Source organism: Daphnia magna, unplaced genomic scaffold (genome assembly GCF_020631705.1).
Source record: "Daphnia magna isolate NIES unplaced genomic scaffold, ASM2063170v1.1 Dm_contigs123, whole genome shotgun sequence".
In the NCBI taxonomy this organism is placed as follows: Eukaryota; Metazoa; Arthropoda; class Branchiopoda; order Diplostraca; family Daphniidae; genus Daphnia; species Daphnia magna.
The window spans coordinates 48392-74682 of NW_025533131.1; the positions used below are offsets into that span (position 1 = coordinate 48392).

Consider the following 26291-nt stretch of genomic DNA (forward strand, 5'->3'; position numbering starts at 1 on the left):
CCGTATACTAGTGTAGAAGTATAAACTCATAATATCACAGGGTGCTAACATTGAATACAAGTATATTTCATTCTGTTTACATGTAGAAGAATAAACTCATAATGTAACGGTGCCCAGCTAGCAGATCTTTATTGGTAAAATATTTTTTTCCGACAATATTCTTCGGTCGATAACCCATATATTGGTATAATATTATATTTTTACTTTTTTGCGACAAGGTGGCTGTTAAATTTTTTTGTTGTTTTCCCAATAAATGACTTTTATCAAAGAATAATAAATCAATATTATTTTTTGTTATTTTACCAATAACGGACCATTAAGTAAGGAATCGAACGTTGAGTTATGAAAAAGCTATATTCTTTTTCATTTACCATGCGTTAAAAATCCTAAATAACTTTTATTGTATTCATTGCGTTAGTTCTGTATACATAATTTGCCCAAATGAACAAATCATAGCCTAAAAATCGAAGTCGTTCATAGGTCTCGAACAACTAACTATTGAATCACGAATATAACACTTTACCTCTACGCCACCGTGTTATGATTTGTCTTACACATTAAGGATGCAAATGTCAGTACTGTTATTTTCGATAACTTTAAATAAAACTGATTGATAATTCTTAATTAATTAATTAATAATACTGTTTTATTTGTTTTGAAATGAATGTTTGAATTTTTTGAGCCTGGACGTTTTTATGCATAATTCACTCAAAACAAATAAATTCGTAAACATACATTTCTTTTGAACGTGTTTATTTATTTTGCTGCTTCATAATTACTGTGATGACAAATGTAGTAGTGGAATCACTAAACCATAATCGCGCATAACATTATTTCTTAGAAAAACAGCTTTTATAGCATTCTTAATTTCATTTTTATTCCATTTTTTCTGCCTTATTAAGCCGCGCACTTTATATACATTTAATTCAGATGCTTTAGCTGGGTGCGAGTAGAACTCTTCAAAGTTACCATCACGCCTTTTTTCTATTCTAAGAGCGTAACCTGTAACATATAATGAATCCATAGCTGTAACTTTAATAACTATTGGATGCCTAGCCCTTGGAACGATAATATAGGAATCATTTTTAGACTGTGGAATGATAGTAGCGAATGTATCATATGATTTCGATTTTCCGCAACGCTCATTTAATCCAGTTCTCTTCATCGCACTTTGCATAGCATCGATTTCTGATAACCTTCGCACAATTTGCTTGAGAGGAAGTCTTGAATTTCTAAGAAGCCTTTTGAGTTTTCCTAAATAGTTTTCAAATCCAAAACAACTAAATGTATCTAACGCGCCATGAATAAGAACGTCTCCTGCCAAATGGATCAAAGAGTGGATATTGTAAACAATATGAAAATCACCATATAAAGCTGAAAAGTTCGTCACAAAATGTCTCAGGACTTGATCGGTATATTTTATATGGTCTACCGTAGATTTCGGATTGCAAAGTATTCGAATAGCAACATGGAAATAAATAAAGTGTTTGTACTGATGACAAGGGAGGATGTTTCTTAAAATATATATACCAGTGTAGAGAAGAAACGTCCTAAATTCTGTGGCTTTCCAGTTACTTATATCCTCAAGCGATCGACCTTTTCGATTGAATTCCTTTGGTAGTTGCATGGCACATAATCTGATTAATTCATTTATCAATCGTTGTTGTTGCTTACTCACGCAATCGGGGTGTTGTTCCAACCAAATCATTTTCAGAAGGCGTTTCATGGCTCCAAAACAAACCAGGTGAAGATAATCCAACGGTATGTCAAACACCATGTCTAAATTATCGATTTCTTCAAGAGGGCTAATGGAATTATGATGATGTTCATCAGAACCAGCTCTAAAAGACTCATCAGTTCTGAAAAGCATTTTGAATTTACTACAAGAAATAATTCAGTAGCTTTTTAACCAATAATAAATACCTTAAAGCTGCCGTTAGTTGTGGAAACGTCGTTCTATTATCAGATCTCATTCCATGTGTTTCGCATCGTTCACATGCGCAATATCCCGTGTGTCCAATGATTTGCTTGATTAATGCGCGAGCTGGTGCGTCACAACAGAAAGCGCCAATTCGAATGTCAAATTTTTGCCCAAAGTGAAGTAATCCGTCGTTTAAAAGCGCTTTTAATTCGTCCAAAAAAGGCCGAAGATATGATCTGACGCTTAGCGGTTTTCCAACTCCACAGTGTAAAGTGACGAGAAATTCACTACTATCTTGACAATTAATAATGCGACAAACAATTGGCCAGAATTGCGTGCGGCTACTCCTCCAGAGCGGTAAACCATCAATATTAAATTGAAGAATAAGCATCATCAGCTTTTTGTCGGCGTTCATCAATTTTTTCCTTATCCCTTCAATTAATCCAAGGTGGACGAATGAGTTGCTGTTGCATTGGACACCGTTATTTAACTTCGTTAAGTCGCAAACTTTCGTCTTCATAATGGTTCTTGGATCCTTAGGTATGTTATGCCCCAAGTCGCGTAAGAGATTTGAAATTTCAGCGATAGTTGTTAGAGAACAATTAGTCTTGATTTTTATCTGTGCGATACGCTCCGTAATGGTTAGTCCGTTAAAAGCTTCCTCAATTGGATTTTCATTTGCAATATCATCAAAGTTGTTTAAAATTTCATCGCTGTAGCTACTATCGGTACTTGTGTTGTAATAAATTGCAGCAGAATCTGTGGTTGTTGTGTATAAAGATGATGTGTCATTATTATGTAAGGAGTTGTCAAAATGTGCCGCAGATACCGCAGATCTGTTATCTCTATCTGAGGCTATACATGAAAAACAGAGAAATGATTTGATTTGAGCCATAATAAAGTATTATTTAATTTTAAGATAATACCTGAAGATTCAAATTCAATCAATTGTCCCCTAGCACAAATGTCCTGGTGAAGTAGTAAATTTTCTATATATTTTAAAGACATTTTAAAGTTTAATCATTGATTAGAAAGTTTGTTTGTATCACTTTGCACGGAAAAATTATTATACCTGTCGTCATTCTTAAACTTTCATCTGTTAAATTTCTGTCGGATGTTCCACTATATAAATCATTGTCTGAACTTTCGCTTCGATTTTCTTCAGCACTTGTTCCGGAATCTATATTTAATAAAGTAGTTTTGACCAAATGCCTGAATCGGTATTATATTAAGATGCATTAATTTTATTTATACCTGATCGTTCTGATGAAGAACTGAAATAAGTAACCAAATTTTGCTCTTGCTGTTGAAGTTTTAGCTTTTGGATTTCTTTATTTACTTCCCTATTTTCTGTCCACCTAGACGAACTCATGATTGCAAATCATGACATAAGCGTGGTTAATTATGACAGGCCATCCATTTATTGTGGCAATAATACATATAAATTAAAAAAACTGGAATTTTATTGTAGTACTATTGTTATTCCGCTAGATGAGTTCTCGAATAGACGAATTAAGCTTCTCACAAAATGGTCATGCAACGTTGCGTGCCGTTAGCATCATCAGAGGCAATCACGTTTATCAAGTCTGCGTTCTGCTACCAAGATGTCTGCAATAGTACGTTTCCCAGAAAAGCCATACAAGCGGTATTGGGTCGCAAAAGTTTACGACGATGAAGTGGCAAATAAACAGGTTTTCAGTGTTCTAAATCCTAAATGGTGTCAGTCAGAAATATTGAAATGCCAGTTTCCTGCTGATATGAAAGTTAGTGAACAAGTGAAACAACGTGGTGAGAGCATGAAGCCAGCGGAATCGGATTGGATAACTTTCTCATATGTGTATTTCTCTCAAACTGGTAAAATTATTCTCTGATTCGTCAAATTAAAAAAAATATATTGAATTTGCATTCAATTGAGATCAACACAAATAGTTGTGGATTCTACCAACAGATGGCGAACGAGAGCGTTTGTTTTTATTTACATTCGGGAATCATGACTTGAACTACATTTATATTTCTTTTAGCATAGTAGCCTTGAAAACAGCTAGTTCTATAATCTTTTTTTCCGCTCTATAATTACTTAACCGTCATCTGCTTATTATTAACGTAAAATATTTTATTTGTCTACTAGATGATATTAAATCTGCATATCGGCGAGTTGAACGACTGAGTAAAGGAGAAACGTTTGAAGAATCTGAGCAAGTAAAGCGTTTGAGAATAGCGAATAAAAAGTATGCTGATGATTACGAAATCGGGGAATTTTCAAAAGCTAGTGAGAAAGCTCTATCGCAAGAATCGACCAGGACTACGCCGCCCTCAGTGAAAAAGTCGTTAGCCAAGAAGCCCACACAACAAAACATTTCAAATTTCCCATCTATACCGAATAGTAGTGTCCCCGAAGGTAATATATGATTATTATTATTAAGTTGTAGTATCATAATAAGTTACTTTTTTTATTAGTATCCGGAAAACGTGGGGTGGATAGAGGCAAATCTTTGAAAGCTGTCATTCAAACGGCCACAGTCAAGAAGACATCACAGGAAAGATATGGTTGCGCCCGAAGGTAAATGGCAATAGATATTATGTTGTTATTATATATTGGCAGAACAGTTAATTTGTTATTGTTATTAGGATTATTTAAGCGCAATTGTCAGGTCACGTTGACGCGATATGAAGATATGAGCAACGACTCTGGTATCAATATTGACACAATTGAAGAACCATCACATATAGAAGATTTTGAAAGTTCATACCAGGAGACAACGCAGGCATCTAGAGCGACCAATGCAAGCAAAGTCCGCGATATCAACTTCATCAGTCAAAAGAGACGAAGCAAAATCCAGAAAAATACTTCAGAATTAGAAATGGTGTTGTACGTATGGCCTTTTTTTAGAATACTCTATTTTATGCAACTACATCTAAATACTTTTTTTGTCCAGGACTCCTGCTCAAATGAGTCGTCTACTGATCAAAATGGATCAGCGAAGTAAGCGAACAGAAAAAATGGTGATAGAGATTAAAAATAATCGTACTGCTGGAGTCTTTTCTCCTTCTGGACTTCAATTATTGAAGGACAAGCTTCCCACAATGCCTTTCGACGATTGGAGTGAACTTGTGAAATTTGAGGATAGCATAGCTAGCGATGATGGGGCTTCTATAAAGAACGATTTGGTACGTACACTATATTTATTTCTACATTTTCACAGAAAGAAAACCAATGTGTAATGTTATTAACGTAACTTTAAATTCTAGTTGGCATTCCTACAAATGGTACCTGGTACTTCAGTATATCAAACTGCCAAAAACATGATGGCTACTCTGATATCCATACCGCTATCCCAGCTATGTACTTTTAAAGGAACATCTGTTATTCGTGACAAAGGAATACAGAAAAACAAATTTTCTCAATCTTGCCCAACTATCTTGGCTTGCATTAGTGGTAATAATTGACGTAATTTATATAAGTTATAAAAATGAAATAATAATGATAAACACTTTTTTATATTTAGCTGCCTGTTTATCCCGACATCACGATAAATACGACCCCAATCAATTCAAAACGTCTTTACAAAAGTTTTTTATTGAATCTGGAGATAAAAATGGGGGCACAGAGAAAAGAAAGAGAAAAATCAACGAAAAAAATTAGAAGGACAGATTCAACAAAAAAATCTCTCAAAAAATTCAGCAAGTGACATCTTTGAATCGTCGGAGGAAGACGTGGAATCATCTGGAAATGAAGCAGCCAATTTCAGAAAAAACAAGAGGAACAATTTTGATTGTATTAGTTCGTACTTTAGTTCAGGTTCATCAGATTCAGATAGTTGAATTCTATGTCCAACATCGCCGTGAAACATGAATCGAAAAATAAACAAATTGTGGACTGTAAATTTTTTTCTTTCATATTTTTCCAATAATAACTTCCTCTGCAAAATACGATGTATGCAGTTTTCAGCTAAATATAAAGCAAATAACATTCGCCAACATTTGAAAAGTAAGAAATCTGTTATTTTACCAATAGAAGTAAAATAACTTAAAAAATATTGTGACCCAATAAATTCGGGTGCAAAAATATATTGGATAAATATTTTAAAAAATTATTTTACCAACATCTCAATTGTAGGAATATAATATTTTAGCAATATTTGGGAAATATACTCTGCTAGCAGGGTGTATTCACATTGAATACAAGTATATTTGATTCTGTTTACATGTACAAGTATAACCTCATAATATAAGAGTGTATTCACATAGAATACAAGTATATTTTATCCTTTTTACATATAGAAGTAAAAACTTATGGTATCACAGTGTATTCACATTGAATTCAAGTATATTTTATTCTGTTTACATGCAGAAGTATAAACTCATAATCTAACAGTGTATTCACGTTGAATACAAGTATAATTGATTCCGTTTACATGTAGAAGTATAAACTCATAATATCACAGTGTATTAACATTGAATACAAGTATATTTGATTCTGTTTACATGTAGAAGTATAAACTCATAATATAAGAGTGTATTCACATAGAATTCAAGTATATTTGATCCTTTTTACCAATAGAAGTATAAACTCATGGTATCACAGTGTATTGACATTGAATTCAAGTATATTTTATTCTGTTTAAATGCAGAAGTATAAACTCATAATCTAACAGTGTATTCACGTTGAATACAAGTATATTTGATTCTGTTAACATGTAGAAGTATAAACTCATAGTATCACAGTGTATTCAAATTGAATACAAGTATATTTGATCCTATTTACATATAGAAGTAAAAACTCATGGTATCACAGTGTATTCACATTGAATTCAAGTATATTTGATTGTGTTTACATGTAGCAGTATAAACTCATAATATCACAGAGGATTCACATTGAATACAAGTATATTTGATCCTGTTTACATATAGAAGTAAAAACTCATGATATCACAGTGTATTCGCATTGAATTCAAGTATATTTGATTCTGTTTATATTTGGAAGTAAAAACTAATGGTATCACAATGTATTAAAATTGAATACATGTATATTTTATCCTATTTACATATAGAAGTAAAAAATCATGTTATCACAGAGTATTCACATTGAATTCAAGTATATTTGATTCTGTTTACATGTAGAAGTAAAAACTCATAATATAACAGTGTATTCACGTTGAATACGAGTAAATTTGATTCTGTTTACATGTAGAAGTATAAACTCATAATATCACAGTGTATTAACATTGAATACAAGTATATTTCATTCTGTTTACATGTAGAAGTATAAACTCATAATGTAACAGTGTATTCAAATTGAAGTATATTTGATTCTGTTTACATGTAGAAGTATAAACTTATAATGTAACAGTGTATTTACATTGAATACAAGTATATTTGATCCTTTTTACATATAGAAGTAAAAACTTATGGTATCACAGTATATTCACATTGAATTCAAGTATATTTGAAGTTGTTTACATATAGTAGGAAAAACTCATAATATCACAGTGTATTAACATTGAATTCAAGTATATTTCATTCTGTTTACATGTAGAAGTATAAACTCATAATGTAACAGTGTATTCAAATTGAAGTATATTTGATTCTGTTTACATGTAGAAGTATAAACTTTTAATGTAACAGTGTATTTACATTGAATACAAGTATATTTGATTCTGTTTACATGTAGAAGTATAAACTCATGGTATTACAGTGTATTTACATTGAATTCAAGAATATTTGATCCTGTTTACATGTAGAAGTATAAACTCATAATATAACAGTGTATTCACATTGAATTTAAGTATATTTGATTCTGTTTACATGTAGAAGTATAAGCTCATAATATCAAAGTGTATTAACATTGAATACAATTATATTTGATTCATTTTACATGTAGAAGTATAAACTCATAATATAACAGTGTCTTCATATTGAATACAAGTATATTTGATCCTGTTTACATATACAGGTAAAAACTCATGGTATCACAGTGTATTCACATGGAATTCAAGTATATTTGAAGTTGTTTACTTATAGAAGTAAAAACTCATGGTATCACAGTGTATTCTAATGTATACAAGTATATTTGATTCTGTTTACATGTAGAATTATAAACTCATGGTATCACAGTGTATTCACATTGAATTCAAGTATATTTGATTATGTTTACATGTAGATGTATAAACTCATAATATAACAGTTTATTCACATTGAATACAAGTATATTTAATTCTGTTTACATGTAGAAGTATAAAATCATAATATCACATTGTATCCACATTGAATACAAGAATATTTGATCCTGTTTACATATAGAAGTAAAAACTCATGGTATACAGTGTATTCACATTGAATACGAGTATATTTGAGACTGTTTACATGTAGAAGTATAAATTTATAATATCACTGTGTATTTACATTGAATACAAGTATATTTGATTCTGTTTACATGTAGAAGTATAACCTCATAATATAATATTGAATTCACATTGAATACAATTATATTTGATCGTGTTTACATATAGAAGTAAAAACTCATGGTATAACAGTGTATTCACATTGCATACAAGTATATTTGATCCTGTTTACATATAGAAGTAAAAACTCATTGTATCACAGTGTACTGCAATTGAATACAAGTATATTTGAGACTGTTGACATATAGAAGTAAAAACTCATGGTATCACAGTGTATTCACATTGAATACAAGTATATTTGAGACTGTTTACATATAGAAGTAAAAACTCATGGTATCACTTTGTATTCACATTGAATACAAGTATATTTGATTCTGTTTACATGCAGAAGTATAAACTCATGGTATCACAGTGTATTCACATTGAATACAAGTATATTTAATCCTGTTTCCATATTGAAGTAAAAACTCATGGTATCACAGTGTATTCACATGAAATTCAAGTATATTTGATTTTGTTTACATTTAGAAGTATAAACTCATAGTATAACAGTGTATTTACATTGAATACAAGTAAATTTGATTCTGTGTACATGTAGAAGTGTAAACTCATAATATCACAGTGTATTCACATTGAATACAAGTATATTGGATCCTGTTTACATATAGAAGTAAAAACTCATGGTATCACAGTGTATTCACATTGAATTCAAGTATATTTGAAGGTGTTTACATATATAAGTAAAAACCCATGGTGTCACAGTGTATTCACATTGAATACAAGTATATTTGATTCTGTTTACATGTAGAAGTATAAAGTCCTAATATCAAAGTGTATTCTGATTGAATACAAGTATATTTGATCCTGTTTACATAAAGAAGTAAATCTCATGGTATCACTTTGTATTAACATTGAATACAAGTATATTTGATTCTGTTTACATGCAGAAGTATAAACTCATGGTATCACAGTGTATTCACATTGAATACAAGTATATTTGATCCTGTTTACATATGGAAGTAATAATTCATGGTATCACAGTGTATTCACATTAAATTCAAGTATATTTGATTCTGTTTATATTTAGAAGTATAAACTCATAGTATAACAGTGTATTCACATTGAATACAAGTATATTTGATTTTGTTTACATGTAGAAGTGTAAACTCATAATATCACAGTGTATCCGCATTAGATTCAAGTATATTTGATTCTGTTTACATGTAGAAGTAGAAACTCATAATATATCACAGTGTATTCGCATTGAATACAAGTATATTTGTTCCTGTTTTCATATAGAAGTAAAAACTCAAGGAATCACAGTGTATTGACATTTAATTCAAGTATATTTGATTCTGTTTACACGTAGAATTATAAACTCATAAAATAACAGTGTATTCACATTGAATACAAGTATATTTGATCCTGTTTACATATAGAAGTAAAAACCCATGGTATCATAGTGTATTCACATTAAATACAAGTATAATTTATTCTGTTTACATGTAGAAGTATAAACTCATAATATCACAGTGTATTCACATTGAATACAAGTATATTTTGATTCTGTTTACTTGTAGAAGTATAAACTCATGGTATCACAGTGTATTCACATTGAATACAAGTATATTCGATTCTGTTTACATGTAGAAGTATAAATTCATAATATAACAGTGTATTCACATTGAATACAAGTATATTTGATTCTGTTTACATGTAGAAGTATAAACTCATAATATAACAGTGTATTCACATTGAATACAAGTATATTTGATTCTGTTTACATGTACAAGTATAAACTCATAATATAACAGTGTATTCACATTGAATACACTTATATTTGATCCTGTTTACATATAGAAGTAAATACTGGTGGTATCACAGTGTATTCACATTGAATACAAGTATATTTGATCCTGTTTACATATAGGAGTAAAAACTCATAATATCACTGTGTATTCACATTCTGTGATTCTGTTTACATGTAGAAGTGTAAACTCATAATATCCCAGTGTATTCACATTGAATGCAAGTATATTGGATCCTGTTTACATATAGAAGTAAAAACTCATGGTATCACAGTGTATTCACATTGAATTCAAGTATATTTGAAGCTGTTTACACATCGAAGTAAAAACTCATGGTATCACAGTGTATTCACATTGAATACAAGTATATTTGATTCTGTTTACATGTAGAAGTATAAAATGATAATATAACGGTGTATTCACATTGAATACTGTAAAATACGCCCACTCTGCTGGGGAAGGTAATAGTGACCAACACGGGTTGAAGAGGCAGAATTTCCAGGTTTTATTTCTTCAGAAAAGACACTCACGAAAATTACACACTTTCGACTTTCAATCCTTTTTTCGACGTGCCTGCCCCTCCGCCGTCGTCTGCTTCTTTTCTCTTGCCCCCCTACCGCCTCCTGGTGACGGTTCACCACAGTCCGGGCCGACCGACGATGGAACTACTCGCGAGAACCTGAAATGAAGCAAAGTTTGACAACCGGGCGGGTTAGTTCGGAACGTTCAGTTTTTACGGTTGCCGCGCGGAAAATTCCGTCGCTTCCGGGCAACACTTTCGTAACGCTCCCTATCAACCAATCGCCCCTTCTGCTATTCTCGTCCATAATCATGACGACGTCACCAACTCTGATAGGACGGACAGTCCTTTCCCATTTTTCTCGCTCGATGAGAGTCGGAAGGTATTCTTTCATCCAGCGTCTCCAATACTGGTCCACAATGAACTGGTCCTGCTTCCACATCCGCCGCGTGAGGCCATCGAATGCTTCTTCAGTATCAGGCGCTCGGTGAGGATGGGGGGTACCGAGAATAAAGTGATACGGAGTGAGCGGCTCTGGCTCTGACGGATCAGTTTGAACGTTGGTCAAAGGCCGTGAGTTCAGAAGTGAGGCTACTTCTGCGAAAACCGTGCGAAGGACTTCGTCGGTTACCGAGCGGTTTTCCAAAACGGCGCGCATGGCTCTCTTGCTGGAGCCAATCAGACGCTCCCAAATACCACGAAAATGCGGCGCATACGGTGGGGAGAATTTCCAAGTGATCCCGCGGTCGATGAATTCTGCTGCCACCCGCGTCGAATTGAGATTTTCGATCCCTTGCCTGAGCTCCTTTTCTCCTGCCGTGATATTGGTGCCGTTGTCACTGTAAATTATTCTAGGGTGACCTCGCAGGGAGATGAAACGCCGCAACGCCATGATGAAAGAATCGGCGTCCATCGTGTCCAACACTTCTAAATGCACGGCTCGGGTGGAAAGGCACGTTATCAGTAGTCCCCACCGCTTCACTGATCGTCTTCCAATCACAACTTGAAAGGGCCCGAAGCAGTCCAGTCCCACATTCGTGAAGACGCGCAAGGAGGGCACGAGACGTTCCTTTGGCAAGCTAGCCATTCGTGGTGCCTGAGGCATAGCACGCAGCATCTTACATTTGGTACACTATGCAAGTGTACGCCGGATGGCCCTGCGTCCTTGTGGGAGGTAAAACTGCTCACGAACAACACTCAACGTGTGTTCCACACCAGAATGGAGCAATTGTAAATGACGGTCGCTGATGATAAGCCTTGTAAGCGGATGATCCGGTGCAATAATTATTGGGTTACGGGTACGTGCCGGTATCACTGCGTGGCCCAATCTTCCATCGACTTTCAACAGGCCGTCGTCTGGGTCAAGGTATGGCCCGACCCGCCTCAAGACGGAGTCACGAGGGATCATTTTTCCTTTCTGAAGAGCTGCACGTTCCCGTGAGAATGCGTCTTGCTGCGACACTAGCAGACAGATGCGGAAGGCTTCGGTGATCTCGTCGGAATTCAGATCATCATTCGACGTGGAGTCGCCGCGCAGCAGCAGAGCAGCTTCTCGTTTCAGAGCGTTAAGTTGAATGCTTCGGGTGATGAGTTTAGACAAAGCGGATGACAACGGGTGGCAAGAACTTATAGCAACGTGCAGCTGTTGCACATTGACCGTCTGTATTTCTTCGTTTTCTTTAGCCTTAATGCTTTGCTGATCAAATGGCGGTGGAGTGTATGACACGTTGAAAAGAACATCTGGCCCTCGAATCCAGCGGCAATTTGGCCCAAAGTCTTTCGGAACGATTCCTCGGGTACAATCGTCGGCGGGATTGTCGCTGCTGCGAATATAGTGCCATTGATCAACCGTCGAGTGCTGTAGAATCTCATTTGTCCGTTTGTTTACAAATGATGGACGACCGGGGTGAGAGGCGTGAAGCTGATACAAAGCAATTTGTGAGTCCGTATTGAACTCAACTGAGGAAAACGAAAGTCGAAGCTCCTGTTTCACGATCAACGACAGGTTGACGGCCAATACTGCCGCTTTCAACTCCAGTCGGGGGATGGTTGTCGGCTTGAGGGGGGCCAGGCGACCTTTGGCCATGACGAAGCTGACATGAATTTTATCACCGAATCGTACGCGCAGGTAGGCGACCACTCCGAAGGCGACAGGCGAAGCATCGGCAAAAATGACCAACACAAAATCGGAGCCTACGAGGGGAAAGTTGGCGGGTCGGAAGCATCGTTTTACAGAAACAAGGCGCAATTTTTCGAGGCTGGAGGTCCATTGCTTCCACTTTGACAAAATTTCGATTGACAAAGGCTGGTTCCACCCACGAACATCCGGTGTATCTTTCGCCAGTTTTTGTGTCTGTTGAAATAACAGTTTAGCGCCGGTAATGGCTGGAAGACAAATGCCGAGAGGGTCGAATGTGAGAGAAATTGCGGACAATAATTCTCGTTTTGTAGTAACCGTTGGCATTGATTTTATTCTGATGCCGTAAGAGTCCGAGTTAAGATCCCACACCATACCAAGAAGATATTCCACAGGTAGCGCGTCTTTATTCAAGTCAACGGTGTTTGAAGTTCGCTGATTTTCTGGGATGGTTGCCAAGACTTGCCGGGATGACGACGCGAAGCTTGTCAGACTAAAACCGGCGGACGCGAGAGACTGCGTTACTTGCTTTGCGAAATTTATTGCTTCGTCGTTAGTTTCGAATGAGTCGCTCAAATTGTCGGAATAAAAATTGTCTTTCAATTTATCGGCGACCTGCGGAAATTGTACGTTTGCATTGACTGCGTGCTGTAAAGTGAATATTGCGGCAGAGGAGGAACAAACAGCTCCAAATACCAGGGTTGCGAATTGGTAGGTTGTGATTGGTGCGTTACTGCTAAATTCGCGATAGACAAATCGTTGTAAGGACTGATGTTTTTCGGCCACACCAACTCTGTGGTAAAACGCAGTGATGTCAGCGGTGAGTGCGACGAGAAACTGACGAGCGCGGAGGAGGATGCCGACTAGTGACGGGATGAACGGCGGGCCACGCAAAAGATAATGGTTAAGCGACACACCTCTGTAGAGCGCAGCGCAGTCGAAGACAACTCGAATTTTTTCGGGTTTGTTCGGGTTAACGACGTAGAAGTGAGGTAGATACCAAACCATACCTTCCGGCTTGTTTATGTCCGACCAGTTGACGGCGACCACGGTTCCTGACGATATAAGATTCTCGACAATGGTTACGTATTTTGCGGCGGTCTCGCGCATATGTGGCTCTAACATTCGGCGTTCGAGGCCACAGAAACGGGAAACTGCTTGTCCTCTGTTGTTTGGTATGACCGGTCTGTCTTGACGAAGCGGAAGTTCCACTTGGTAGCCACATCCAATAAATTTTATCGATCGCTGTAAGATGCTCAACATTTGCTCGTCTTCGTTGGCCGCTGGATTTGTTTTCGCGGCTTTTGCCACGACGCCGAAGGTTTCAGTTAAATGGAAACGGTCAACTACTTCTGAAAGAAAGGGTTCTTGTCGGACGAAACCTAAGTTCACGCTGCTTTTGTTGCTCGGTCCGGCGACTAGACACAACGGTATTTTGCCCACTACAGCCCAGCCAAAACACGTTTGCAAAGCGGTAGGGCCGGTTTCACCATCATTTGGGGCAGCAGTGTTTAGCGTTCGAAGAGCTGGTAACATGTCCATCCCCACAAGAATTTCTACTTTGGAAGAGTCTATGGCAGGTAAGTCGATGTCGGCCAAATGTTCCCATCGTTTCTTGATGCCAGGCCAGTTAATTTTGCGTTGCGAAAGATTAATGCTGGGGACAACAAACGCTTCGCGAACGTCGAACGCTTGCGATCCGTCTATCGATTTGAGTTTGAATGCTACGATGTTCGAATCCATTAACACAGAGTTGTTAAACGAGCCGAAGCAAATGCTGGCTGAAGGACCTTTCAATTTAAGCAAATTCGCTAGCTTTCGCGATATGAGAGTAGCTTCGCTGCCTTGGTCAAGAATCGCGAAGGTTGTTTGAGCCGAATTGTTCATTTCCACTACGAGTTTGACAATAGCTAATAGGACTGGGCGGATATTGGCTGTTGGTGCCTTTACCATTAATATAGTATGGTTTTTACCTTGGTTTCGCGATGAGGAGGGAAACTGTCGTTCGGCTCCGTGAAGCAGCGAATGATGCGGGCCCTGCCACTCCTTGCATTTCGATTCGGTTGAGTTGCATTTCCGTCCATAGTGGCCGCGGACGAGACACTTGAAGCAGTGATTGTTGGTTGCACACAGCGATGCGCGGGCATTCACCAACATTCGTTTAAACACGTTGCACATCTCTAACCTGTGGGCCGGACTTTCTTGGCAGGCCGGGCAGTCAGAAAGGGTTGTAACGTTTGATAAGGATCCTGCGAGAACGGTCGGTCCGCGGTTATTGTAGTTGCTGCTTCCGGGTGTGTAGCTGCCCAACTGACGGTTGCTATTTGAAGGCTGAACGGGGTTTTTAACAGCGTTTATTGCGTTGGATGACGATAGCTTTCCGCCACGAAGTTCTTCAGCGCTGAGCACGCGATCGATCCATTTGTCGAAATCTTTTAAGGTGGCCATTCTGTCTAAACCATAAGCATATTTTCCCCAGTCTGTTTGTAAGTTGATTGGCAATTTGGTATGAAGTAAGTTGGCGACGGTGTTCAACATCATGACGTGGCTTTCATCTACGCTTGACACGGCGTCGCGTACTGCAGCGGCCAAATTAAAGAGTGGGTTAAAGTCCCCGTTTCTGAATGAAGGGAGCTGCTGCATATGCTGATCGTGTGCTTGTATGATAAGGTGCGGGCTTCCATATTTTTTTTCTAGCTCAGCCCAAGCCGATTGAAAAGTGTACGCACCCGTGAAAATATGAGCGACACGACGCTGGATGTCTTCCTTCAAACTTTCTTGAAGCCCCAGAAGTTTCATCGATTCGGGCATATTTACATCTCGGATCGTTGCTCTTATACCGTGGGCGTATTTAAGCCATTTACGGGGGTCTCCATTGAATTTTGCCACGTCTAGCTTCAGCCAATGATGCGACGGGGCAAAATTAGGTTGCGTCGGTGGAGTCGAGTTAACGACAGCTGGCAGAAGCGGAAGGTTAACCAAATCATTCATCGGGACGTTGCTTGGTAAGTTGGGTGTGGACGATAATTGCGGTGATCCAATTGCACCACCACAGCTCTCGATCAAGTGATTTTCGTACTGAATTTCAAGTTCCAGGTCTTCTCGTTCCCGCGCGTTTTTGAGCTCTAGATCTTTGAGTTCACGATCCTGTTATATTTTTGCTTGCTTCAATCGAAATTCAAGATCGATTTTGCGTTGTTTTGATGCTGTGTGAAGGTCGAAATTTACGTGATTTAAGGTGTCGTGCTGCGTGTCGTTTGATCGATCGTCTTGGTTCGGCTGTGGTTGGCCGTTTGGCTGTTGCGGCTCTGGTACGATGCTCACAGCGTCGATCTCTTGATTAGGTTGAGGAATTGATACATTTTGACTGAGCTCACGGGCCACGGTGTTGGAAATGTTCCATGCGCGTCGAGGGGCTGTTCTTCGTAAGGCGGCAGCGACTGCTTGAGCACATGCGGCTTGCAGATTGTTGATGCTTTCTAAGTAGGTGGCTGCTGCGTGCAGTTCACCATCGTCAAGTTGTGCGGCGGCCACGTATCGTTCGTGAATGTGAACGAGATTACTGTGTGCCAGTTCGAGAGTTGGCATGAATGCTTCGAATTCTTCTCGCGTGGCGTTGATGTTTATTAACTCTCTTGCTTGCCGCAGAAGGTTCGTGTGTCTACGCTTGGCATTTGTTCGCATGCCGAATAGGGCGGGCGGGTCAACAACGTTTTCGTCGGCCATGCTTCGATTAAGCCGTAAGCTTGCTCGAGAGTTCGATTGGGGTTCGAGCTAAGCGTGAAAGGATGGCAACCGAATCAAATGTCCAAATCCAAATAGTTCGAATGGGAAAACGATATTATTGGGACTGTTCAGAAAGTTGTTCGGTAGTAGAGTTCTGATTCAACTTGGTCCTTATTTACGGCGTCTGTAAACGAAGGTGACTTGTTATTAGGGTAATGGTAACGAAAAGTTATTTTAAATTTACGGGACACTGTATGCAGTGCAGTTCGAGACTGATGCTGCAAGAATTTTTATGGCGCAATCTTTCTCGCAAAGTTGCAGTTCGACAAAGGTTTCGAATAGGTGGCGACACTGGCGACGAGATTAATATCTGGCCAGGCCACTAAGTCTACGATAAGCAAAGTACAATTAGTTGATGGCCTAAATTATTGAAACAGCGTTAAATAAATACTTAAGTTGTTCGAGAGAAAGACTATCAGGCATACAAGTTCGATATTGCGATTTCTTAGTCGGGCAGCTGTATAGTCAATAATGAGTGGTCAGTGCGAGAAATCTGTAAACGCAAAAGATTGGTTATTGACATCTCACTCTTGCTGGAGGTTATAGTATAGAACAACTGGATAATCAAATACACGAGACAGATAGTGGGGCCATTGGGATGGTAGTTTCGATCAAGGCGTAATACATGCTCGGTGGCAGCGATATTGTACGAAAAACTGAGACCGAATTAGTTCGAATTGTGGGGGTTCGATGTTCGTCGTGTTTGTTTTGATATGTTCGAGTTCATTCGAATTGTTCGAAAAGTTAAAGAAAAGCTTAATTGAAAAAAATGGCCGCCACACGCCGGCGACAGACTTCGATAGGTTCCCTGTATTATTCGTAATCGGGTTTCGGCACCATGTAAAATACGCTACTCTGCTGGGGAAGGTAATAATGACCAACACGGGTTGAAGAGGAAGAATTTCCAGGTTTTATTTCTTCAGAAAAGACACTCACGAAAATTACACACTTTCGACTTTCAATCCTTTTTTCGACGTGCCTGCCCCTCCGCCGTCGTCTGCTTCTTTTCTCTTGCCCCCCTACCGCCTCCTGGTGACGGTTCACCACAAATACAAGTATATTTGATCCTGTTTACATATAGAAGTAAAAACTCATGGTATCACTTTGTATTCACATTGAATACAAGTATATTTGATTCTGTTTACATGCAGAAGTATAAACTCATGGTATCACAGTGTGTTCACATTGAATACAAGTATATTTGATCCTGTTTACATACGGAAGTAAAAACTCATGGTATCACAGTGTATTCACATTAAATTCAAGTATATTTGATTCTGTTTACATTTAGAAGTATAAACTCATAGTTTAACAGTATATTTACATTGAATACAAGTATATTTGATTCTGTTTACATGTAGAAGTGTAAACTCATAATATCACAGTGTATCCGCATTAGATACAAGTATATTTCATTCTGTTTACATGTAGAAGTATAAACTCATAATATCACAGTGAATTCGCATTGAATACAAGTATATTTGATTCTATTCGCATGTAAAACTATAAACTCATAATATAACAGTGTATTCACATTGAATACAAGTATATTTGATCCTGTTTACATATAGAAGTAAAAACTCATCGTACTACAGTGTATTCACACTGAATACACATATATTTGATTCTGTTTACATGTAGAAGTATACATTCATGGTATCACAGTGTATTCACATTGAATAAAAGTATATTGGATCCTGTTTACATATAGAAGTAAAAACTCATGTTATCACAGTGTATTCACATTAAATTCAAGTATATTTGATTCTGTTTACATGTAGAAGTATAAACTCATAATATCACAGTGTATTCACATTGAATACAAGTATATTTGGTCCTGTTTAGATATTGTAAGCTATTAATATTTTAACTTACTTTTTCATTGTCGTTTCTTGGAAAGTATATTTCAGTAGCACAAAAAATTGGGGAACAACTCTTTAGGAACTGAATTGTGAAAAGTGTCTCACTCTATTTTCTATAGAACAAAAGTTCTTATACGGGGTTCGTGAAGGGCGAACTAGAAGAAAATTAAGTTGAAACGTAAATCAGTCTGTAAGACGTCTAAGGAAGAAAAAACATAGAAAAGAGGGGCGTATAGAAAGTTAATGTTACGTGAGAATAAAGGGTAGGGAAAAATAATGAAAATAATAAAGAATAAATTGTTTTGGTTCTTTACATAGCTATCCGGTTCCAAAAGATTGCGTCTCGCAATCTGTCAAGGTCAAATTTGGAACGGAATAGAAAGTGAGTCAAAACAAAACAAGAAAACAACATTAATTAATTCAACAGAACAGCTGCTTCTTGATGCGTTTGTCTTAGTGCGTCCCGTTGCAATTTGTTCCGTGGAGGCTCTCCTTGTAGAAAAGGGGTCCCGTACGAAAATGTAAGCTAGTCCCTTGTGAGGAACTAGGTAGCTGTCTGCTGTCATGCATACTGTTGCATAGATGGTTTCCCCTAGCATGGGTTTTCTCTGAAACATACTTGCTGTTTCCTGCTCTGCGCTTACTAGTTATCCACTAATATGCGCAGTTAAGCCGTAGGTAGGTATGATATGATGAGTAGGAAACGGACATACACTAGTGAGTTCTATATTTGCATGATCAGCTAGGGTTTTCACTAGCTTTAGTTCGTCTATATATATTACCTCCCTTCCCCCTCGTCGCTCAATAAATGGAATACAATAATTTGTTATTAATGCTACCTTTAATCTTATTAAGTGGTAAGACTTTCTGGGTCTGACGGCAGATTAACATGGGTTACATAAATGGGGTTACAATTTGAAAAGACAAATTTTTAAAACATTAATTAAGATAACACCCCAAATAAGAACACCCCAGTTTCGAAACAACAAATAGTTAAGAGATCCGTCAATCCGATAAAAAAATGATTGAATAACTGAGTCATGGATTGTGATGGGAGCTAGGTTAAAAATTAAAAACCACAACAGGCAAATTCTATTTGCCTAGATATGGTGAAATCACGTGAAATCGTGACTTTAGGAATAAATAATTTGCAGAATCTTCGTTGGCTTCATCTATGGTGTTTACGCCAGGTTCCAAATCCGTTGTGTTGATTGCCAGAATGGCCCTAGTCTCGGTCGACAATTTTGAGCGTATTGCAACTCTCACATCCTTTGGTTTGATCACTTGGTTGTGATAAACCTTCCATGCTTGAATCATGAATACTGAAAACGAATAGAAACGTTTTAATTTACCTTGAAACAGCTGGACCAAAAAAAAACTTACGAGTTATAGCTAAAACATCTTCCCTGGGCAAACCAGGCTTAACCGGTGTTGGCGGCGTGTTTCCGACTTTCTTTGCCCTAGGGGCCATTCCGGTCAACGTGTGATTACTCATAAACACACGGGTGTAAATTGATTCCATAATTTTGTTGACCATCAGGTGGAGATTTCCGCTCGATAGCCTTCCAATAGTAATGGCAAATTTCAGATCAGATTTCTCGATTCTCAAATTGTGCCCTTGAACTAGTTGTACCTGTAAAAAAAGGAATAATTAGTATGGCATGGCATTTTTGAAAATAATGAGTCGTTTACCATTACGTGCTCCCTTGACGTTGAGTGTCTTGAGACGTTATCAGTGGCAGCAGTATTGTCTTCGTTCACGAAACGTTGTCGTCGTTCCATTAACTGCCGAAAGAGCAGCAGTAATTCCTAGATAGAAAGTGGGATAGTTCACATTTCGTTCAAATAAAATGAGGACTTAATGGTTAATTTACTCTTAACCAAATTATCTGGATTTTTGCTCTGTAATTGAAGAATATCAGCTTTAAGGGATTCAATTTCCTCATCCTTTTCATCCACCTTGTGGTAAAGAAAACCATTTTCACTCTCAAAATCGCTGATTCGGTTTTTCATATACAACATATTAAAAAATGGTACAGTCAAGTCATGGGAATCAAAGCTTTTCGGATATAAATATTTACCTGCTGATGACGAGAGGGTGTTGAATGGTTATTTACTAACACGGAACCACAGTTTTCTTCTGCCGTATTTTCCAAAGCTGTTAAAATGGTCGATGAACTAACCCACACAGCACCGGGCTGTCTTTAAGACGTCCTGAAGATGTCCAGTTGTCCCGAGTGGGGATGTCCAAAGGATGTCTTTGAGCTTTCTTAAAGACTCCTTACTTGTGTCCCAATTGACCGGGACAAGTACTATTTTTAGGATGTCTTTCAGATTAGCTCAAAGACTTCCTAAAGACGTTCTTACGACATCTTGCCGCCGTCTTAAAGGCATTCTTGTGCCGTCTTTTACATGTCTTCCGATAAGCCTAAAGACTTCCTCAAGAAGACCTAACGACATTTTTCGAAATTTACAAAGAAATCCTTTGGTCATCTTTCTGATGACATCTTAATGATATCTTTATGACTTCTTAAAGCCATCTGTTTGTCATCACAAAAAAATTTCGCAATGTTTGCGGGATTGTTGGCTTATTTTTTATTTGGTCCTTTTGTCAGTTCTTAATTCATCTGCACATATTTATTATATTACAACATGTTTAAGACGCTTTGACATATATTTTTAAACTGTATTAAGACAAGATATTTTTCTTACGTAGATTGTTGGATTCGAACTGCAGACCTCTGAATTCTTGGCTCAGTATCCTAACCATTATGCCACCTTAGTACATAAACGATGAAATCAAAGTACTTATTGAACTGACCTATGGATTTGTTACTTAGGTAGTATCATTGTCAAGTCCCGACTTAGTCTTGCTCATGGATATATTTAAGAATTTCTTTTTTAGTCTTCGACAGCTTTATCCAAAGGTAGTCCTGGACGGACATCTTAAAGACATCTCTATATAGTCCCAAATTGCTTTGGCTATAAGTGTCCCCCTACAGGACATCTTAAAGTCATCTCTATATAGTCCTAAATTCCTTTGTTTATAACTATCTCTAAGAGGACATCTTAAAGACTTCTTTATATAGTCCTTAATTTCTTTGTCCATAACTGTCCCCTACCGGACATCTTAATGACATCTCTATATAGTCCTCAATTACTTCGTCCATAATTATCTCTTATAGGACATCTTAAAGACATTTTTATATTGTCCTTAATTTCTTTGTCCATAAGTATTCCTTACAGGACATCTTAAGGACATCTTTATATTGTCCTTAATTGCTTTCTCCATAAGTGTCCCTTATAGGACATCTTAAAGACATCTCTATATAGTCCTAAATTGCTTTGTCCATAACTATCCCTTAGAGGACATCTTTAAGACATCTTTATATTGTCCTTAATTGCTTTCTCCATATGTCCATCTTTATTTTGTCAGGCAGGTCCCTGTCCCAAAGTATCCCCGACAAGACATCCAAAAGACATCTTTTTTTGGTCTGGCATGCCCTTGTCCTAAAGTATCCCCGACAGGACATCTTTAAGGGCCTTGTCCAAAAGTATTCTTGACAGTACATCTAAAAGACATCTTTTTTTGTTCTGTCATGCCCTTGTCCTAAAGTATCCCCGGCAGGACATCTTAAAGACATCCTTTTCTAGTCTTTTTTTGTCTTGTCCCAATAGTAGGCCTGACGGGACATCTTATAGACCTTTTTTTTTGTCATTCATGTCCCTGTCCCAAAGTATCCCCAACAAGGCATCCAAAAGACATCTTTTTTTGGTCTGGCATGCCCTTGGCCTAAAGTATCCCCGGCAGGACATCTTAAAGACATCCTTTTCTAGTCTTTTTTTGTCTTGTCCCAATAGTAGGCATAACGGGACATCTTATAGACATCTTTTTTTTGTCAGTCATGTCCCTGTCCCAAAGTATCCCCAACAAGACATCCAAAAGACATCTTTTTTTGGTCTGGCATGCCCTTGGCCTAAAGTATCCCCGACAGGACGTCTTCAAGACATCCTTTTTTAGTCTTCTTTTGTCTTGTCCCAAAAGTAGGCCTGACGGGACATCTTAAAGACATCTTTTTTTTGTCAGGCATGTCCTTGTACCAAAATATCCCTAACAAGACATCCTAAGGACATCTTTTTTTAGTCCGGGATGTCTTTTGGACTACCGGATATCCTTTGGATGTCTTAAAGATTACCCGTTGCTATGTGGGAAGGGACGCAAGGGTGTTGCTTTCAGATACACCAGAAGACGGTTTATGATATAAACTATCCTCATCATCATCTATGTTTTGTCTATCGGCGACATTTGAACCATCCGTTGAGTTTTCGTGATCACTTTCATCTAAAACAGTAAATCCACACATTAAAACAACTGTTTAAAAAAATAAACAAGTGGATTTTAACCTGATGACTTCTCGAACAAATCTTTCTGTGTATCGGCATCACTTTCTTCATTAAGCTGAGATGAAGAAGATAAGGAATGAGATGGTTCGACGTCTTCATTGTAAGTTAGTCTCTTTTTAGCAACAGGCATATGAGAATTATTCTTTACAGTATCAGCTTTTTTCTTTAAAGATGCTTCTTCAGCCTCTTTCTTTGCCTGCTCTTCAGCCTCTTTCTTTTCCTGTTCTTCAGCCTTTTGCTTTGCTTGTTCTTCAGCCTTTTTCTTTGTCTATTCTTCAGCCTTTTTTTTTGCCTGTTCATTAGCCTTTTTCTTTGCTCGTTCTTCAGCCTTTTTCTTTGCCTCTTCTTCAGCCTTTTTCTTTGCCTGTTCATCAGCCCTTTTCTTTTCCTCTTCGTCAATTTTGTTGGATATTTCACCAGAAGCATCCATTTGTGTTCTAAGTTTTTCCATTTCCGACCGGCCAGTCGGTTTTTCTACATTTTGGGAAAAGAAAAGACATTCATAATGAATAAAACAGTAGCTTTCAGAATGTATCAGATCGTTACTTGAAAATTCATGAATTGTGGCCACAAGGACTTGTCTTTTGCCGTTTAAGTTCTCTAGCCTGAAAAAAGAAAACCAGCATGTTTATTCCTAAAAGTATTTTCTTTAATTAAATAGAAGAAGGAATACCTGATTTTAATCTCAGCCTTAGAATCCATTAGACTTTGAATTTTGTCGAGAAGAACTAAATTCTCTAATGGTAATTTAGGCAGCGATATCATCCCAGCAGTTCCAACAGTGTAGTCCCCAGTGGACTTAACTTTGAACAAAATGTGGATGCTATCCAAGTAAGAACTCTTCTTAGAAGGCATTTTGAATGACCTAATATATTTTAAAATCAAAATGAAACCAATGGGACAGTTAACATTTGGGTATACTCGCATATACTTATCGATAAAAGACATATTTGTAACTCATAAAACATTTTTACCTGGGTCAACGCCAGGACAATTCACAATTTAGGAGAAAAAGCACTTTTATATTATGCCTAAACAAAAACGTGTTAAAAATGGCTTGCACAGATTCAACTAAAGGTGCTGTAGCGTGCAATCAGCTGATTCCCTTCCCGCGACAAGTGAGACAACTATGATCGATTCCGAAAGCATCCCTAAACACAGACATTTGACAATCGGACAATCGGCTGCTGCCTTTTTGCGATGACACACTAATTCATTTCATCGTCTACGTTAGTTAACTGACTTTGCACAAATGATAGGTTTGTTTGTTTCGACAGTGATTTAGTGAAAAAATATGGCTCAGCGGAGTGACGATGACAACAACGTCAGATAGCTGAACGTCAGGCCAATTTAGACATCGAAAATATGGTTATGTTACAGCAAGACCAATCCAGCGAAAAAATTTGTGGCAGTATAAGTCCGATGGATTTGGAAGTTTCTCCAATATATGTGGTTAGTAAATATAAATTACCTAAAAGACTGATGTATGTTATTCTATTTCCTTATATTGAACAAGGAATCGGATTTCTCACAAGAGCCAAAGAATATGAAGGCTTTTTTTTTCTTTAATGATGAAATGGAACTGCAAGGTACAGGTTCATGAAAAATATTATTCAAATGCGTTAGTTATTTATACTTCTTACAACAAAAGATATCGCCGAAAACCAGGTGTTGTCAACTCCCACTCAATTAATAGGATTTTCCCATGATGTTGAATCCATTTTGAGGGATTGGAGATGATGAAAAACAAAAGAAGAGGCGACCAAGATTGCTGATATAAACCTATGGGAGAGAGGAGCGATAAGGGGCCAAGTATCGGTCATTTTCCGCTCGTCATGAAAATCCGGTTCATCTCTACAGGATAAACGTGTACACACAAATTCTCTTCAATAAACCAGCAGCAGCAGCAGTAGCGCTAGTAGTTATTATCATCATCATATTTCTACACACACGTAGTGTATACACCGTATAGTATATCCGCATAGAGAGAGAGATGAGGATTTCCGATGGATGGCAAGAAGGAAATGAAAGGAAATAAATTATAGGGCGCGTGAAGATAGAAAGTATATATATTAACGCTTTCATAAACAAGTCTGAAATAAACTTGCTAATTTAAGTCAGGAACATGTATGTTTTAACTTATTTCATCAGTGTGTATGATAATGCGTACAAAGCATATAAACAACAACAGGCTGTACATTCGTATTTTACGTATATGCCCGTGTTAACTAGTAATAAGCTAGTTCTTGTTGGCATAAAACCCCTTATATTTCAGTAAGCATAGCGCTTATCAGTTTTCAGCACGTAACCAGTATAAATTCTCTAGCTAGTACAAAACTAAGTATTTACAGATATACCGCAAACCTGTTTTTTGCAAGTATGCGTATTCCTAATGAGCACGCTAGCTAGATCCCCCTTCACCCGCCTAATTTTTCGTAAGGGGTTGATGGGGCAAAAAATTCCGGTGCGGGTTGTTGAATAGAGGCGGGTAAGTTTACAATAGTAATGGGCGGGGATGGATTTGAGGGGTTTAATAACGCGGGGTGGCCTACTTCTATATCATTATCAGATGTTTTGGTGAAGCAAGTGAAAGGGTTACAAGTACTTAGAAAAGAACAACAAGGTATGTATCTTGCAATAAGGGAACCTACTCCACAAAAATGAAAGAAAAAGAATCCGATAAATCCCATCCCTAAAAGACTACAAATGCTACTTGACCAACTTAGAATCTTAGACGTCAGGGAAACGTTCTTTTCTTTTTGGAGTGAGGAAAGAAGAGTGCTCATGTAAAAAGGATTTCCAAGGTCGATGCTATGTTCTTCTTTAGCAGCAGCAATTATCTCGGCGATTGCAGCTGCGGTGCTCATCGGGTGGGGGGTTAGCGCGGGGTGTAAACTTAGTGCGAGTAGCTTATCAATTTCATACGGCAAAGTGTTGATCAAACTATGTCCTTGAATTATTACACCGGGGACGATTGGATGCCAGGAACTGTTTTTGTAGAAATGGGCTCGGCCGTTAATGTTTACGAAATTTTTATGTCAGTAACATGGGTTGTAAGGCGTCAGTTCCCATCCTTCAGTGTCTAAAGTGTAGTCGCCGAGTTTGGGTTAAGGACCACAGCTTGTGATTTCAGTGGTGATCGTTGAATTTTTCGGGGAGTGTTACCGAGTTGCCATGGCAACTCGGCCGGGCTTCGCGCGCGCCTTTAATTACCCCCCCCCTCTTTTTTTATCTTTTGTTTATCTTAATTCGCGCATCTCTTTTCTTTTGTTTTTGCGTAAGCGATCGGATGACGTGTATTAACGAGGCAGTCACATTTTTGCCGTTCGAGCGTCTCGTCGCCATTTTTCGTCATCTCCCGTTTGGCAGCCCCTTTTTTCCAATACAGTATTTTTTACCTACCCCATTCGTTCTAGTTCGTTTATCGTATCGCCCTTTCGTTCGTCATTTCG

General features: G+C 37.7%; 4 protein-coding genes and 1 pseudogene across 4 annotated transcripts; 1 reads left to right on the forward strand and 4 right to left on the reverse strand.

Moving 5' to 3' along the window:
* Nucleotides 1-775: 775 nt before the first annotated feature.
* LOC123466887 lies at nt 776-3298 on the reverse strand. The gene is made up of 6 exons (XM_045166984.1): nt 3176-3298; nt 2994-3101; nt 2848-2910; nt 1924-2776; nt 1531-1859; nt 776-1254 (listed from the first exon to the last, which is right to left on the reverse strand). Exons 1-6 carry the CDS (start codon nt 3291-3293, stop codon nt 776-778), a joined length of 1950 nt encoding a protein of 649 aa, XP_045022919.1. The 5' UTR covers nt 3294-3298.
* Nucleotides 3299-3468: 170 nt separating this feature from the next.
* LOC123466902 lies at nt 3469-5805 on the forward strand. Its single transcript, XM_045166995.1, has 7 exons — nt 3469-3775; nt 4050-4319; nt 4379-4481; nt 4550-4790; nt 4858-5089; nt 5171-5357; nt 5428-5805. The coding sequence occupies exons 3-7, from the start codon at nt 4466-4468 to the stop codon at nt 5562-5564; spliced, it is 813 nt and encodes a 270-aa protein (XP_045022930.1). The 5' UTR covers nt 3469-3775; nt 4050-4319; nt 4379-4465; the 3' UTR covers nt 5565-5805.
* A 4990-nt stretch (nt 5806-10795) lies between these two features.
* On the reverse strand, nt 10796-11949 carry LOC123466888. The gene has a single exon (XM_045166985.1). It carries the CDS (start codon nt 11765-11767, stop codon nt 10796-10798), a length of 972 nt encoding a protein of 323 aa, XP_045022920.1. The 5' UTR covers nt 11768-11949.
* On the reverse strand, nt 11783-16690 carry LOC123466889. The gene is given in 1 exon segment (XM_045166986.1): nt 11783-16690. A coding segment is annotated over 1 exon segment (4731 nt). The 5' UTR covers nt 16514-16690.
* Nucleotides 16691-19456: 2766 nt separating this feature from the next.
* On the reverse strand, nt 19457-23694 carry LOC123466884 (annotated as a pseudogene).
* Nucleotides 23695-26291: the final 2597 nt, after the last annotated feature.